Genomic DNA, 17614 nt, shown 5'->3' on the forward strand with positions numbered 1-17614 from the left:
CAAGGCAAAGCTCTTACCAAGTCACTCCAGCTTATTCCTGTGACCTCGGAATGAATTTGGGTTCCTTTGAACATGCACAGCACGGTGTAACACACCCTGCACCAACCACACCAGGTCCAGTACGGCCCTGAAGTTTTGCCAGCACTCACCGGTCCAGAAATGATGTGTGGCATAAAGGAGGCATCTTCATCTGACACAGATGAAAGTAGTTCAGTGTCTGGATTTGAATCAAGATGGACAATTCTACTTGGGTCTGCTCCAACCCCAAACCATGGAAACCAGTAATTTGACAGCAATGAAGAAAGTCTCTTAGAGACTAAACCGTAACTTTCCGCCATGTAGATAAGCAATCTGGAGACATTCTGACATTTCAGTGACTTTTATTATTTACTTTATGAAACCCAGCAGAGGCAGCAAGGATCCATATTGGTAGCTTCCTACTCCTGTCGTGAGGTCGGGCTCAGTGTTAAACATTTCTAATTTGCAAGTATTACTACAAAGCACATATTTTTATTTAAACATTTCTGAAAATTAAATGAATGGTTTTCCACACTTCCTTGTTTCAAATGAACCACTGCAAACAATACAATCCACAAAAGAAAGTCGCAGCCAAAACCAAATTTCATCGATGTTACTGTTTGGCTATCATCAGCCTCCTGGATTTACTTTATTATTACAATAAAACATTAACTCAGTGGAATATTTTAATTCAGCAGATACTTTCCCTTCTGTGAGCTGATCCTGAGTGTTCAGCACTGCCTGTATTGTCAAGAGGCTGGACTCTGACCCAGCACTGCATACCTGAAAGAACAGAACTTGTGAGCCCTTTCAACAGTCCTTCAAGGAGGTTGTGAAAGCAGGAAATGTATTCATTTGAACAGCACAGCAGCTTTCAAACCCTGGCTCTTTGTGACCATAGGGTGCCATTTGTTCCTGAGCTGGCAAGCAAGGCGACCTGTTCATGTCAGTGTGTATCACAGCGCTCCCTCCAACCCCACTTGAAAACGGACCTTCAAGCTCTGAACGTTTATTTGGAGATGATGGGTCACACCTCAGATTTTCAAAGTTGCCCAGAGATGTGTTATTAACAGTAAATACGGCATAGCAATTACACTGTACAATGAACCCAGCGCTTCATAAGCACTGACTACCTAACGGAGCAGGTAAAAAGTGAAGACTCAGAAAGTTGCATGCTCTGCATTTCACAGCAGTGTAACAGCAGCCTAGATGTACCATTCGGGAAGGAGGGACACGAAAGATCCGAGTGCCGTGGAAATGCTTTCAGGGCTATTGATTTCCGGCGGCATTAAGTACCCATGTCTCACGGACCTTCTCTGAAGTTACTAACATTCAGAGTTCTCCTGCGTAAGGGCGAGCCTAAGGTGAAAGGAAGAGCCGCCCCAAAGCGCTGCTGCTCTGAGGGAAGAGCCCATCCAGAGCAGGAAACACAGGGCACCGAGTCAGCAAGCTCAGGCCCTCCTTCACGTTTTAACGAGACAAGTACAGCACATTTGGGAAACTCAGGCATTCTCTATTCACTCGAACCCGCCCGGGGAGCGCTCACCCCGGCGCAGCCGGCTCTCCGCGGCACGGCTCTCGGGTGGCTCCATCTCCTCACGCTCCCCGGCGCCGTCCCCGTGCACCAGCTGCCGTCACACAGAATACCGTCCCTTCCTCATGCAAACTCCGCCCGGTGAGCTCCCGCAAATCCCACACGGCCCGGCAGCTCCGGACCAGGCACGAAAGACCACCCTTGCCCGGCCTCCCACGAGCTCCGACCCGGTCTGACCCTCTCCCCCACCGCCGACCCGCGGCCCTTCCGGCCCGCCCCCGGGTATCCGGTCAGCCCCGCTCCGGGGCGGGCTGCTGCATAAAGGCCGGGCTCGGCCCGCCGCCCCGCTCCCTATGCTGCGCTTCTTCCGCGGGGTGCGGCCTCTGTGTTCCCTCAGGCGGAGTTACCTTCGTTTTTCAGCCCGGCAAGCAGAGGTACCCGGGGTGCTGAGGGGGGACGTTGCCGGGTGAGCCCTGTGGGTGCCGGGCACCCGGGGGCTGACGGTGTTCAGCGCGGGGAGGGGTTGGCGAGCCGCTCCCTGCTGCTCCGAGCCGTCTGTGGGCTGGCTTCTAGCGTTACACAGCGGGGTGAGGTGGGCCAGGACGGGCGGGTGGGTCTGGGTAGTGCGGCATCTTCCAGGGAAGGCATTGCGTGCCCGACTCCTTGTCTAGGCTCACGGCACCGGCCTCTGCTCAGGTGGTTGTACCATCATCTTCTTAACGCTTTCTTTATCAGTGGTGTATTGGATCAACATACTGAAAAGGCAGCTTTTTTTTTTTTTTAAAAAAAAAAAAAAAAGGAAGTTTTTTTTTTTGTTTTTGTTTTTGTTTTTTTTTAAATTGTTTACATATATACATATGTATATATTAACACACTCTGACAGTGATAGGGCAGGGGGGAATGGCTTTTAATTCCAAGAGGGGAAACTTAGTTTAGATAGTAGGAAGAAATCCTTTACACAATGGGGACCTGGCACAGCTGCCCAGACAGACTGTGATGCCCCATCTCTGGAAGCAATCAAGGCCAGGCTGGACCTGGGCAGCTGAACGGGTGGGAGTCTGCAGGGGCTGCTCAGCTGACAGCACCAGCACCCACACGTACAAGTGTGTTTTGGAAACTGTGGCTGGAAAGCAATCTGACTGATAAGTTGTTGTGAAACCTCCTGAAACTTTGCTACTGCATAGAAGCCCTTTGTACTGATGTCAGGAGGGGGAGGGTATTAAAAGCAACGTGTGTCACCAGAATGACTGGTGAGGAGATGCAGAGCTCTGCTTTTTCTATGTGTGTCAAAGGTATCTGTGGCTCATTCACCTGTAGATCCATTCCTGCTTGTGTGTTCCTAGTTAGTGTGGCTGCTGTCAGATAAGCCCTGTGTTGTGAGTTGGCAGAACAAGGTTGTGGGCTAGGTGCAGGTGGGCTATGGGAGGCACGGCAGTGGGAAGGGACAAGCATCTCGGTGAGGGTGTGGAGTTCGACAGCCCCTATGCCTAAACCAATACTGCTTCCCCAGGAGAAAACAAGTTCTCTGAGCTCTAGTGTGTCTCTACCCTGTATAATCCTGAAAGTTGATTATATTGCTTACTAAATTGCTGACACACTCGGAACTGGTTTTAGATCAAACAGTGTATTATACTCAGAAGGCTGTTACCTCTCTTGTGTTTTCTGTAGGGATTAAGGACTCTGTTGCAGTTCTCTGCAATTCTCATATTTGCTCTGGAGATACTAATCTTCTTTCGTGCAAATAAAGTATGTTACTTCTCCCTTCTAAGTTAACTCGGTGAAGTTAAACTTAGTAACTGCATCAGCTTTGAAGACTTCCTACTTCTATTTTAGACACAACAAAGAAATTGTAACAACAACAAAAAAAAGTTTTTGATACAAGTGAAGCTTAGTAACACTTCTCCCATATAATTCTACCTCCGCTTAGATCTGATGTAGCTCTGCAGCTGTAAGTCCACTGCAGGCGAAATCACTATAGTACCTATGGAAACTTTGTGCTGTAAGAAACACCTAAATCAGTTTCACTACCTTTTTTGTGCAAGAACTTCTGTGTATACTTTGCACCATTCGAAAGGGAATTGGGAAAATATTTGCTGTATGACACATCCTTGCTTTTTGACAAATGTTTTTCTGTTACCAGAATAGCTCTAAGATGTCCTAATGCTTGTACTGTATAGCTTTCTGAACACACTCTCTCTAATCCTGCAGTTGTCCATTCCTTCACAGGTGTTGAGCTGTTTGCCATGTACCAAAACCTGATGTTCCTGGCAGCATGTAAATCAAAATGTTACACTTTGTGAACTTTGCTCAAAGCTGCAGCGATATAAGTAACTTATCTTTAGGCAATTGTCAAACATGGCTATGTACCTAGATACCAGCATAGATGAAGTGATTGAATCAGGCATGTAGTGCAAAAAGTTGATGTGTAAGCACTGGTAAGCTGTGCCTTTAGCTCCAAAGGAAAGTATTAATCTTTTGAACCATAATTAAGTCAAAGATAAAAACTTGCCTTGACCAAGGGCATGATTCTTGCATAGCACTCATATGCTGGGAGATGGACTTAAATGCCTGCTCAGAGTTACTGTGATGAGTATGGACTGTAGGTAAACACATACTTGTGATTCAAGCCTGTGACATCTTGCTTAACACAAAGAGGTGAGGAGAAGAAAGTCATTCCTAAGTGAATGCTCTGAGGAGAGCCTGCTCTTGAAGTTGAAGTGAAATGGTAGTACTTGTAATTGGAAGGCTTGTAGTGACAACTAGTAACTTATTGAAGACTTAAATCTACCATATGCTGATACAGCTTTTCAATGGAGTTGAGACTGTGCCGCCTTCTTGACAGTAAGGAGTGCATGCAAACACAAACAACCATGGTCCTAAAAGAAAAATACTGCCTGACCTAAAGTGGCAGCTTGAGAACTGAAGTGCTGAAGCCGTAAGTGTTGATTTGTAATTGCCATCCATTTTGGCTTCAGATGTTGAAAGGGCAAATGTTGCCTTTCTTAAGGTGTCTGTATTCTATTGGAGTGGAGGTGGAGAACCATGTTGTGAGGGGTGGAGAATATCCAAAGCAAGTATTTCTTCCCTCTCCCAGATGACAAATCTCTTCTTGTATTTCTGGAAGAGAATAGGAACACCCTCGAGGCAATATAGAAACAGAGTAGGTGAGTCAGACATGCAGATGTAAGCCCACGTATTCTCTAGGCTGCTTCTGTGTTCAAAATACTTAGAATAGACTGGAAAATGCTTTTCTGTTTGGAAATGTTAATGTTTGCGTTCTCTTCAATCAGATATCAGAAGAAATAGCCTCAAGATGAACTTCTTCCTGGAGCTGCTCAAAGTCATTGGACTTTCAACATATTACATGCTGGAATCACTGGTGTTTTTGTTTGTGCCTAAACGTAAGAAGAACGTGAGTGGTGAAATAGTATTAATAACGGGAGCAGGAAGTGGAATCGGAAGACTCTTATCCTTAAAATTTGCCAAACTTGGAGCCACGCTCGTTCTTTGGGACATTAACCAAGATGGACTCCAGGAGACGCTTAGACTTGCCAAAGAAAATGGAGCAGTAAGGATACATTCTTACATCTGTGACTGCAGCAAAAGGCAGGAAGTCTACAGAGTAGCAGATCAGGTAAAGTATCTCAGTTGCGGCTTTGACACCATTTTGACACGTCGGGTATGTTATGATTCACTTTATCCGTGTCAGCTCAAGGAAAGATTTCATTTGATTTGTTGCATATACTACATACTAGAGTTAGGGTACGATGGTTAGGCTGTGGTTGGAGTTGATGATCTTTGAGGTCTTTTCCAGCCTGGGTAGTTCTATGATTCTATGATTCTACCTGTTTTTAAGAGTAGCGATTTTTAGAGCTGGCTTTTGTACCTTTATCCTTTACAAATAAAAAGAGCTGGTTCTCTTTCAATGACAAATCTCAGCTGAGCAGCTTCATATTTGTGCAGCACTTGCTGGTGAAGTACACCAAGAGAGCTTATTGAAATTAAAGCAGTATTTCAAGTTCTGGAAACACCTGTTTATTTAGTACTGCATAGTAGATCCTGGCTCAGTGTGCTGCCTCAGTCTTTGCAACATGAGGTAGAACTGTTCCAGGGTTTCTTTTTATTCCTGTGGTTCAGCTGTACACGCAGTAACTTGGAGTGGTGCAAGACAATACTGAACTCCATTCACGCAGGCAGCATGGAACATTGTTTTGCATGGTATATTTTCTGTAATCTCAGTGTCAAAATGTAAATGCAAGTGATCCTTAACTACCTGCTTTGGGTACTTCATCAGCCACAGAGAAATCAAAAAGTATTTTAGTAGGAAGAAAAACAAAAAGTGCAGGGTGTGTGGTGTCCTTATGGATTTCCTGTACCAACAGTACAAAGGCAGCTTTTGGCTGCTGAGAGCTATGGCTTAAGATGTGTTCAAAGTGTCCCCATTGCACCACCACCCCTCAAAAGGAATGTGACCTTCTCTGACTTAACTTCCTTACTTAGAGTTTAGCTTAACATTAGGCATTTGGGGCTTTGAAAGAGAGAATATTTATGGGTTTTTGATCTCTTATTTGGGAGGAAACAGCCTTTTCCCCATTGTAATATTACAAATTGCATATGGGCTCACACTTGTTTCAAGATCCTCTTGCATCTTACTGCTTTGCCTATGTTCTGTTTTGATTTTTGTTGTTACTGATTGCTTGTCAACTTGAGGGTTTGCAGAGAGTTTCTACTTCTGTATGAACTTTCTTTACTTTTGCTCCCCTGTGCAGCAGAAGTGTGTTTTTCAGTGATATTTTGTGCTGCCAAATACACGTCTAGTGCTGCCCTCCCCACCTTGTAGGAAGTTATGGGAAATGGTCTTTGTCCATGGAAAGCAGGCACTTTGGGATGCTTTCTGCGATGCATGGAACTACAGCCAAACTTCTATATATAGTCGAAGTGCAGCAACAAACAGGAAACAGTGCTTATGCTTTGAAAAAAGATGTTTAACTAAGTCAGCTGTTTGCATAATGCTCAGCTTACCTAAGAGTAAAGCAAACACCTGGAGCATCCTTTCCTGCTCTGCGTAGTGGAGAGGCTTATAAATCTGGAAAGATGACATTCCCTGCGCCATTAGAATACTCAGTAAAGGTGTTCTGTTCTGAGAGCAGAATGTGGAAGCCTGGTCTGAGTATCTTGGCTCTCTGTCTTAGGGTAGCTGTGAGGAGGGAACTAGAACAGCCAGGTTTGTGAACAAGGAGCTGCTACATCTAGTTATCAGGGATGCAGCATGGCCAGCCATCCTACTGCATCATTTACCAATGATCCCAGGTCTCTCTGAGTTCCCTCAGTTGTTAACTTGTGATGCAGCTGTGTGCTCCTATTAGTGACTGGACCAACCTGTCCGAGGCTGCATGCAGAGATCATTTGGCACTGCTTCAGAAATACTTGAATTGTTACCTGATGACTCCTGGGAGGGGTATGACTGATGTAGAAGGGGGACTTTGGCTTACAGAGTGAAATAAAAGCTATTCTGTATAATCCTACCAAGGCTGATTCCTATTTATTTTATTTTTTTTAAACCCATACCTTATAACAAACATGGAGAATACTGGAATCAGTTCAGAGACAATGAGAAAGTTAAGGGGATAAGCATTACATTTAAACCCTTACTCTTACACAAGCTATCCAGTGCGGTCGCCTCATGCTCTGTTCAGTTGTATAGGACATCTCACTGAGAAATGAGTTTCCTGTGATCTGGAACTAGATGGCTGTGGGGCATAAGAAGGTGCTTTCCCTAAGCTACTCACCAGCAGTGTTTTAGCACTTGATCTGGAAGCTACAAATTAAACAAAAATAGGGAACTTGTCTCCTGTTTCCTGGATAGAGGAGATGAAAGACCTATACTTGAAATACCGCACTAAATACTTTAATTCTGCTTTCATGAAAACTGGTATGATATCTTGATGATATCAGCTGGCCTGTAGCTGTACTGTCAGCTTAGTCTATTCTCATTGTGGAGCTAAAATGAGAACTATGCTTCTACTTACTGAGCTAAATTATTTTTTAGCCAACTAATTTTCTGGAACCATTTCAAAAGGTTTCTGGCTCACTGTTACAATCAAAGCAAATATACTAGAAACAAATTGCTTGTCGTGTGCTGCCCTGGAAGGATCCTGAGGTGTTTTTTTTTTTTTTGCATTCTGTGAAAGCAGGTGTTTTTCAGTCCCCCACCTAAACTGTAGATACACAAAACAAAATAAATAAACACCTTCATCTGGTAAGAGAAACTGTTACATTCCTGATCTGTGGAGCTGCTTGAGGCAGTCAAGAATAAAGGAAACGGCTGTAAGATGGAAAATAATTTTTATAAGCCGTCTTTCACACTGCTTATGCACATATGGAATATTTCTAATGAAAAGCGATCGTTTGCTCATTCTAATGCACTGAGGTAGAGAACTCTGCTCTTCAGGAAGGGTGCAAGGAGGTTTGGTTTAACAGGAAAGCTCTTGTGACCTATAAGTGGAAATACTGCTAGGGAGAAGCTGCAGTGAAATACATACAAGTGTGTAATGGTGGCAGTCAGAAGAAATGGAGTCTGTGGAAAACAGCACAAAGAGTCTTGAAATATCTGAAATGCCATGATGCTGTTAAGTAGCTGCTGTCCTGTGCAATGGTAGATAGATACCTGGATTGTTTGGGCAAAGGCAACTTATGTTACCAGCAGGTAACACCCTTTTCCTTCTCTTCATTAGAAGACCAGCGGTATAAAAGCTACCTTCAATTCTGAAGCTGTATGGCAGCACTGCTTCTGAATACAAGTAGCTCAGGAATATGTAAGAGGATTGAGTACAGAGCAAATATCCTCACAAGTGAAAGTTTAGCTATTATGGCCCTCATGTAGATTTTGGTGTACCTGGTTCCATTTACTGGGTATGAGGGTTTATATATACTGTGCCTTTCAGCATGGCGTAGAAATGGTGCTGAATACAGAATTGCCCATTGGTTTTGAGATGGAGTTAACGTAGGAAAGTACTTATATTAGTAAAGGCCTCTGCAGTAGGGATTTATCTGGAACAGTCATAGTGAGAACCATAGTTCTCTGAAAGGAGACTCCTACTTGGAGCTGTGAGCTGCTGGGCTCCAAAGTCCTAAATAGACATCAAGTGGGAAAGTGCAAGAGCCTGTAGTATTGGTTCTGTAACAAGCACAATGCATTCTTGGTTGAGATGTGCGACACTTCTGTTTCTTATATTCTTATGTATAACATTTGGAAAGCATGTTTTCTATTTATTGCAGAATAATCTCAAGATTTGTTGTTGCAGGTTAAAAAAGAAGTTGGCGATGTCAGCATCCTGGTCAACAACGCTGGTATTGTAACAGGAAAGAGCTTTATCGAATCTCCAGATTCGCTTGTGGAAAAAACTATGGAAGTGAACACAATGGCACACTTTTGGGTAATGCTGTCCTTGTATATACATAGAGAAACATCCTTCTAACATGTTTCAGTCTTTATTTTTGCCATTTGGAGTTGAGTAAAATATGGAGAAGCTGAGTCAGAAATGATACGAGATGTTGTTTTCTATGCCTTGGAGTATGTGAAATAAAAAAGGGTGAAGAATGGATCCTTTAGGAACTTCTAGGTAGGTAAATGGGAGCAAAACTGCTTAGTGTTTAGGAATGCTTCTAAGAACCGAAGTTTGTCATTCTACTAAATTCTTAAGCTAGTCAGATGCGATATCCCTCCATATTCATTGATGTGAAACAGGTCTAGCTTAGAAGTTGCTGCTCTAGCAACAGAAGTGTTGGATTGTTATTGTTTTAGTTACTTTGTGGTTATGATAGTTATAGTAAGGAATACCACATGTCCAGACAATGTTCTTATACTACTAAGTAAGTGGGACTTTTGTCCAAAATGAGTAACTTAACGTGCTTTTCCTCCGTTCAGGGGAGAAGGGCCATCTATGCTGTGTTCTTACCATAGAGAATTATAAATGAGATATTAAAACACGCTTCAGTTTCTTCATAAATAAATTTAACCACAAACATTAAGTAAACTTAGAGAGAAGGAAGACGTGAAATTCAAAGTTTTGCCATTTTACTAAACTTGTAGTAAGTCTTCAGTTTCCATTTGGGTGACAGCAGCTGAACAGCGAGCTGAAGCTGTGGTTTCTGCTTTGAGTAACTTGGTATCTGTCTGTAGTGTTGAGAAAATGGTACTGATGGGAACATGGAACATCCTGGATTAGTTTAGTGTTCAAATAACAAACTACTTTTTTTTCTCCTCTCTTGTATAACAGTTGGGAAGTTCTCACTTAAAATGCAGGCAGAATTTTTCTACAAATAACACCTTTGGAATATTATAGCAAATACTTCACTTACTAAAACGTTTCATTGCAACTCTGACTTACATTGCAGACTTATAAAGCCTTCCTTCCAGCAATGATAGCCTCTAACCATGGACACTTGGTTAGCATTGCAAGCTCAGCAGGACTGATTGGAGTCAATCGTCTTGCAGGTAGGGTATTAAAGCTGATGTTTGTTTAGTTAAATCAATTAGCTTGATGTAAACTCAGCAATCTACGCTCTGTTGTATATAAGTAAAGCAAATGGTGATACTTTCAAACCAGCTGACCTTAAATAGACATTTTGTTCAAAAAGCTTTCCAGATGCTCAGCAGTGCTGTGAAACAGGCTTTTCTGGCAAGGAAGTAAGAGGATCCAGGAGCTTCATATGGAACTTTAGAAACTGAGAACTTCTGTACTATTAAAGTTGACCTACAGATGTTCGGTGGCTTAGAGACAACTTTCCTTGCAGATACATTCTCAAGCTATGCAGCATCCTGTATGGACTTCCCTAACTCAAACTGTTACTAAAATCCAACGTGGTGCTGTGGTAGATAGGCAGCATCTCATTTTGCATTCCCTTTGCCATTCATTCAGGAGAACCCACTCAGTGTTGAGATTACGGCAAACTCAGATAGAATTCCTGCAAAGTGCATGCAAATGAGGGGGAGAAAATTGAAATAAGTGGCATAACAGTGCAAGAAATCTAGCTTAGAGATAGTGATAATGAATACAAAAACAATTGCAAGCTGAAAACACTTTAGAGGGTCTTGAAGTCCTAAGTTTGAGGCTTAAGAATCTAATAAATGGATTTGATGAAATTATCTTTTCATGCCAGTCTTTATCATCTGCTGTTAGCAGATTAGTGTCCAGGGAGGTTATAGCAGAGATGTGATGAGAAACCCTCTTGCTGCCAGTGTACACCAACAGCTCATTTAGAAGCGGAAGAGTCGCATCAAAAGCAAGTTTTATTAGCGGCCTATGAAATTGCTTCTTACTCTTGTTGTAAAGAGTTTTATTACAGGACAGTAATTTCCTGGGGTACTGCATGCATATCGTGTGTATACCATTCTGTAGTGCTGCTGTTTGTCTCCTAAAGCACAGCCATTGTCCCTGTTCTCTGTCAAAAACCGGGACTCACTTTTTTAAAGTAAGGCTTAGTAAATTAAAATGTTTAACTGCAATTGCGATTCTATTTGTTTTACAGATTACTGTGCAAGTAAGTTTGCAGCCGTTGGTTTTGCAGAGTCGATTAGTTTAGAGATGAGAGCTCTGGGAAAGACTGGTGTTAAAACCACAACCGTGTGTCCTTACTTCATAAACACGGGGATGTTTGATGGCTGCAGGACCAAGTGAGTAAGCTTCTGTGATGTTGTTATGCAATTTGAACGCGTGGTCTCGTTTCTTTTATGACACTTACAAGCTAGACTTTGCCCTGCTTGCGTTATGTTTTAGGGCCTCACATGGATGATACGCTATCCAGTCACCAGGCAATGTACATGGCAAAGCCTTCAGTATTTCAGTATTCATTTAAGCTGAAGCATGAAATGTAATTGCTGTCCTTTCCCCTATTCCAATCCTCTGTGGAAATGCTCCAGTTGTCCCATCTGGTTTCCTTCATTCACCTCCTGCAGTCACTGGCATAGCTTTGCTCAGTGCACTTCTATAATTGCAAAACTCAGGAGCGGAGTAAAAGCCTCGTGTGTCTTAATACATGGATCTCTCTTGTGAGGGATCACACAGAGGAAAAATAACAACAACCCCTTCCTTTCTTTAGGCTAACATAACAAAGGTTTGCTTGTTCATGTGATTTATGGTATTTCTCTTTTAATTATCTTCAAAAATTGATATCTGCTTGAATAAAATGTGAATCTAAAGGAATTTGTATTGAAATAAACATTTTCCTTTCTAGGTGGCCACTTCTGCTCCCCATTTTAGACCCAGATTATGTGGCTGAAAAGATAATGACCGCTATTCGCCGAGACCAAGCAATTTTGTTACTACCACGCATTTTGTATCTCTTCTTTGCTTTGAAAAAGTAAGTTGTGTTCTTCCTTCTTTACCTTGCTCTTTTTCCTTCCTAAGCTGAACATTTTTGACTAGAAATGCAAACTAGAGTACTCCTGTATGGTGTGAATGCTCATTCAGTTCTCCACATTTCTGGAGCTTTCTCAGTTTCTAGGGCTTGGTTCTACCTTGGGGCCACAAAACAATGTCCGAAATGCGTGACTGGCTTGCTGCCTCTGCTGGGGTGCAGTGTTACTGTGGGCTGTAGAAACTGGGCCTGCTCCTTAGGAAATGCACCACTGGAATCTTTGCCCCCCTGCATTAGGGTACATCTGGCTCTTGCAAGCCATGCTGGTGAACTGATCTAAGGTAGCAACTAAGGCAGCAAAATGAGTGTAACCAGTACTTTGTGAGTGCTGTTGGGACTACATAAGAGATTATAATTTCCTTGCAAGTAATAGCCATGTGAAATGATTTCTTTGATTTCCGTGTAAACTACAAAAATCTTTTGAGATCTGTTTCTTCTACCTTGCAGTATCCTACCAGTGAAAGTGGGCATTCTCCTTGTGGACTTTGTTGGAGCCCTCCATTTCATGGATAGCTTCAAAGGTCGAGCGAAGAAGGACTGAAAATTGCACTAACTCAGCAACTGCAAAGCAGACCTTGTTAATGGAGGTGGTGGGAAAGGTCTGCTTCTCCAGCAGCTGTGAACTTAAGGTGCCTCGCTTCTGCTTCATGTTTTTAAGGAAACTGATTTTTAATTAGATCTTAATCAACAGCTTTCATGTAAGCTTTGTTTTTTTTTTATTCAACGAACTGTTTTCTTCTCCCCTCATTATGGAAATAGGAACATTGAAATACGTTCCTTTGGCAATATAATGAGGTGATCTCAGGACTCACGGGTGTGACTATGGATCTTTTGGGGAACAAAAGAATGTAAATGACATTTGTGCTGCTAATTGACTTCTTGTCTAATTTATTTTAAAAGCTAATACTATGCCCGCAACTTTGCAATGGAAATCTTTGTATCTCATGAGTGCAATATTTTAGGAACAATTTTAACTTTTCATGGCCTTCGCAGAGTTTGTAGTTACAAAGCATGCTACTACCAGTCGAGATGGGCTGTCAAACATTGTGCCAAGTAAGACAATAGAAATACCTTTGCTACTAAAACTGAATGTATTATGTGGTGTAACTGGGGTTTCTTCTGGGACTGTTTCAGAAAGGAATGATGCTGTGTGAATGGGATCACTAGAACTATAGCTTGAGTAACTGCACAACGTTTTGCTCCTGAACAGGGCAGCAGGCTATCTTCCATCTACAGAGACTTGTTTGATTTGCCTTTACTCTTAGGACTATCCTCAGGTATGCTGAGGAGGCCTTGTCCTTTTTGACAGTGACCACTTAGAGCCCCCCCTCCCCTCGTTTGTCTTTCATTAAACCCAAAACAAGAAAAAGGAAGATGATATATTATGCTATTTACATATATATGCTGGTTAAACCAGTCTCTCATGTACTCCACTGGCAATTGGTAATGCCTACAAACTAAGACTATATCATGCTTTAGCATGAAATTAATTGCAGACAGTATGGAGAAAAGGGTGATTGGGGGTTGGATTCGATGATCTCTAGAGGTTCCTTCCAACCCCTACAGTTCTGTGATTCTGAGATTCAAAAAAAAACAAAAATAGAATAAATTGTTTTTCCATGATGGCCTAGAAACTAGCATCATTTTCCTTGCCTATACAATTAATGATGCTTTGACTGATTGAGAAGAAGTTGAACTGTTTTGCTAATGATGAGCAAGAAACACCGAGTCAAACAATGTTAGAAGTAGCTTTACAGTTAGGATGGGTTGCTGGGAGGTAGAATTCAGGCTGATGAAGAAAAAATGTGTCTCAGCTGATCTCTCAGACCTGCAGTTCTTCTGTTTCAGGGATTTTGCTCACTTTGCAGCACAACTCAGGAAGTTGTTAATGAGAAAATATATGCCTATAAATTCTGTCATACGTACACAGCACTATTTGCTAGTAATAAAGTCAATCACTAGTTTAACCACATGGTGTATGCGTGTCTTGCAGTTCTTCACCTCCTTATGTTAACAGGGTGCATTTTCCCTCTTGATGTGGAGGATCTTCCCTGGGAATGTGCTGGAGAAATACGTCTCCATAGGGATCTTGCAGAATCACTGAGTCTGCAATATTGAGGTAGCAACTCAGAGCAAGGTCGGTCAGTACTGTCTCCATACTCCAATAGACTCTACAAGCACTGTGGGATGGCCTGTTCCAGTGTGTGTGACTACATACAGTTTGAGACAAAGAAATGCTAATGTGGAATGTTTGGGGTTGGTTTGTTTTTTCCAGTTAGTGTTCATTGCTTCTTGTCCTCTCATTGGATGCCATTAAGAAAAGTCTGCTGTAGCTATTTAAAAATTGTGAAGAGCCATGTGGCGTGAAGCTGAGGCAGCAGTAAAAATTGTATTGATCACATAAGCAAGTTTCATGTCCAGAAACGAAACTACTTCAGCTGTGTGACAGCAATTAACATCAATTTAGCTATCAAAAAAATCCATTTTTTTTTCTTTTTTTTTTTTTCCCCATACCCTTGGTCTCTTTAACAAGCAATTTCATTAAGCAGGATTATTCCTGAGAGCAAACAGACTGAGACAGCATCTTTGATCTGTAGGTGTAGGTGTAAATTGCTTCTCAAGCCACCTCATAGTCCAGGTTTGCAATTTAGAGATGGGGATCTGACGAATCAATTCAATCTGCTTGCTGACATAAAGCTAAGTTCCTGTTCTGTATTTGTTTTAAAATAGAAAACGATGGCTGTTACCTGCTTGTGCAGCTGGGAGAAATGGATGTTGTCATAATGAGCTAGACAGCTGGAGTTCACCTGTTACTTTTCTGAAGAGACTTTCTTCATCATAGGCTTGAACAGCAGCAAGAAGCAAACAAGCTTTATTGCCAAACAATACAAGATCTTTATTGCTCAAGTGTTTAGAGTACTTAGCACAGGTTGCTTTGTGTAACTGGAATGTAACACCTTATCCTGTTGGTGATTTGACCTCCATAAATACCAAGCACATCTAATGAGATAGCATGACAGGTATGTAAAGATGTGTCTTGGTGGTCAAGAGAGACTTCTTCCTTGTTCAGGAGGAGCTATGAGGTATATGCTTGGGTCTTCAGCTACCATATGAACTTAAGATCACAGATGGCTCTCTTCTGGCAAGACGATGGTTTTGATTAGGTTCCTGATGCCAAGAAGTGCATTTTCCTCCTGCACCCAGCAAGGAAAGTCCTCACAGAAAGATCTCTGTGAGAGCCAAGCAGGAAGGTAGAACACAGAATAGAAAAGCATCTTAGTTGTGATAGTGTCATAGCTGACAATGGCACAGAGCTGTCTTCTGAGACGCATCAGGCAACCCCCACAAAGAGGTTACTGTTTTTATGACCACTGTTTGAAACTCTTAATGCTGAGACCCAGTCATTGTATTAAAACAATGTTGACTTGGATGGCAAAGTTGGCTTGACAGTCATTGATACAGCAACTCAAAGACAGTCATGGATGCGGTGTTGTGTTGCTTGCTGTTAATTGTAATGTGCAAGTTCATATTCTTGTGGTAGCAAAGATCTTACTATTCCCTAATGCTCCAAAATATGGAGAACACCATTTTCCTTGGTGCTGACTTGGTGAGTGAGACTGAAGAGAAAATAAAACAAAAAAAGCTAACAGCTGAGAACCAAAGTTCTTGCAGAGCAAATTTTGGGTGTTGGCACTATAAATGTCAGTGCTGTTATATGGGTGGTGAAACCTTGCTGATGGTGCAGCCCCATTGAGGTGAGTTTGCACTAAGCGCCAACTCAAAGAAGCTCGCTCAGAAATTAACACGGTGAGATGTGGTAACTGTGTAGATGGTCTGTTGTGCGTGCAGTCTTCAAAGAGCATTGCCTGGAAGTGGGAAATCCTGGTGGAGAGCTAACAAGGTGGGTCTTCCTTAGATTAATTTTAACCAATACTCTTTGCATTACTTACTGATCTGTCTGTATATTTCTGGCATGTTAATGGTTGTCCCTGAGGCAATGCATCACATACAGTTAAACTGCACATCTGATTCCAGTTATGCTACGGTTATTGTAAAACAGCATACCTGTGTTTTGGGAAGCTCCTAACTAACAATTTGGGCGAGAGCCGACAGTTCCAAGTAAAGGCTGTGTGTCCAGAAGGAACAAATCTCAACAGAATTGCCAGGCGAGGTGCTTGAATTATTTCCTTCAGGATATAATGTGATTGCTCCGCTCTGGCATTGAGTCAGACTGTAACGGGATGAGAGTAAGGCATCAAGTTGAAATCTTTTGTGTTACAACTCCCTATAAAGTGAACACCAAGTTAATTTCACACGCACAAAAAATTACGTACGAAAAAAAAAACATACTGAGCTTCAGGTAATGCATTGTTTTTCAGCCTGAAGCTGTATCTGTTTTTCTTTGGTACAGATAACACTGTACAGTTAAGGATTTGCTCTACATAAATGTAAATATAATTGCACCTGAGCTTAAGGCTAAGATTACCTGCATCTGATCCAGGGCTATTCGTGTGATTCTGTAGTGACAAGAATAGCAACTGCAACACATGGGGAAAAAAAATAGTTGGTTTGTATGATGTGTTGAGTGTTAATTCATCCTCAGGTGCCATTCAGCTGGAGATTTCTGAGTAAATTCCTTCTTAAACAATTAAGATAAGCACTTGTTGGAATAAAGGCGGGCAAGATTAACGTAGCTGACTGGAAATTGTGATGTCCTGCGTTTTCAGTATGGCTTGCATCTCCGAAGACAGAAACAGTCACTACATGAGCATGGTACTCTCTAATACAGAGTGAATGTAGCACAAGTATTACACTGTAGTGCAAGTATAGCGTAATACTTGTGGCATGTAATACAGGTGGGAGTGTGAAGGGAGTACTTGAAGCAGGTAGAGCTTGTGTAGAAGTGATCACTGTCTGCAGCAACAGCCCCGTCCCACACTCTCCTGTATGCACACTTTTTCTCTCACTGTATTCCAGAAGACAAAACACAAGCCTTACCATGAACACTTACACGTTCTCCACCTTAGATGGATCTCTGTATTTTTCTCCTTTTGATAGTGTTCTCTTAATAACAAAAAGGAGCACTAAAATTACACGTAGATCAAGGGAAGAAACAAGGAGAGGTGTTCAGGAATCACATCATTTGTTGGCTGAGGATTTTGAAGGAGATGAAAGAGAACAACAAGCCGTGCTTTTATCAACCAAATACGAGCTTTCTTCACAATTCTGAAGTATCTGATTCAGCCACTTCTAAATGCAGGAAATAATCCTGAAGAACCCTATGCTTACGTTCCCAAATGTGAACCGTTAGAGCTTCTGAGTGGGCTGACTGAAGATCTGCAGCCATAGGGGCTTCGTATTCATACTTTCCACATAATCTGCCTTGTAAGTTACCCTTTGCCACGGGATCAGTCTCTAGATGGTAAACATGTATGAATATTTTTAGATATTGATGAGAAAACATTAAGATCACAATCACTAAACTGTAAAACAAATGTAACCTAAACCAATGACTTGAGGTAGCAAAGAGTCTCAGAATGGGCAGTAGCTTAAATGGTTCCATGCAGAGCCCATTTTGAGGGCAGAGGTTAAGGTTGTTCGTAACTGTGGAAGTAGCTACCCTTCTTTCCCCACTACGTAAGG

General features: G+C 42.1%; 2 protein-coding genes across 3 annotated transcripts in view; one reads left to right on the plus strand and one right to left on the minus strand.

The window, feature by feature from the left end:
* The first annotated feature begins 459 nt into the window (after positions 1 to 459).
* Positions 460 to 14458, plus strand: LOC140247718 (epidermal retinol dehydrogenase 2-like). Its single transcript, XM_072327597.1, has 7 exons — positions 460 to 1986; positions 4843 to 5186; positions 8857 to 8988; positions 9950 to 10049; positions 11084 to 11228; positions 11789 to 11914; positions 12419 to 14458. Exons 2-7 carry the CDS (start codon positions 4866 to 4868, stop codon positions 12510 to 12512), a joined length of 918 nt encoding a protein of 305 aa, XP_072183698.1. The 5' UTR covers positions 460 to 1986; positions 4843 to 4865; the 3' UTR covers positions 12513 to 14458.
* The window catches only part of CHCHD7 (coiled-coil-helix-coiled-coil-helix domain containing 7), a 32287-nt gene continuing 16670 nt past the window's right edge, over positions 1998 to 17614 (minus strand). Inside the window, exons 6-7 of one of the 2 annotated variants that reach the window (XR_011902752.1) lie at positions 16037 to 16202; positions 1998 to 2319 (exon numbers count right to left, since the gene is read on the minus strand). The gene's annotated coding sequence lies outside the window, so the exon portion shown is untranslated. The remainder of the gene's footprint in view (positions 2320 to 16036; positions 16203 to 17614) is intronic. The other variant, XR_011902754.1, reaches the window with a different exon arrangement.

The sequence above is a fragment of the Excalfactoria chinensis genome, chromosome 2 (assembly GCF_039878825.1).
Source record: "Excalfactoria chinensis isolate bCotChi1 chromosome 2, bCotChi1.hap2, whole genome shotgun sequence".
In the NCBI taxonomy this organism is placed as follows: domain Eukaryota; kingdom Metazoa; phylum Chordata; class Aves; order Galliformes; family Phasianidae; genus Excalfactoria; species Excalfactoria chinensis.

What these genes read in the sequence shown, in the direction of transcription:
- LOC140247718 (XM_072327597.1), top strand. Translation starts at nt 4,866, where the DNA reads ATGAACTTCTTCCTGGAGCTGCTCAAAGTCATTGGACTTTCAACATAT. An exon ending in TGGAGTCAATCGTCTTGCAG is followed by an intron (nt 10,050 to 11,083) that starts GTAGGGTATTAA and finishes TTTGTTTTACAG; the next exon opens with ATTACTGTGCAAGTAAGTTT. An exon ending in CTCTTCTTTGCTTTGAAAAA is followed by an intron (nt 11,915 to 12,418) that starts GTAAGTTGTGTT and finishes TCTACCTTGCAG; the next exon opens with TATCCTACCAGTGAAAGTGG.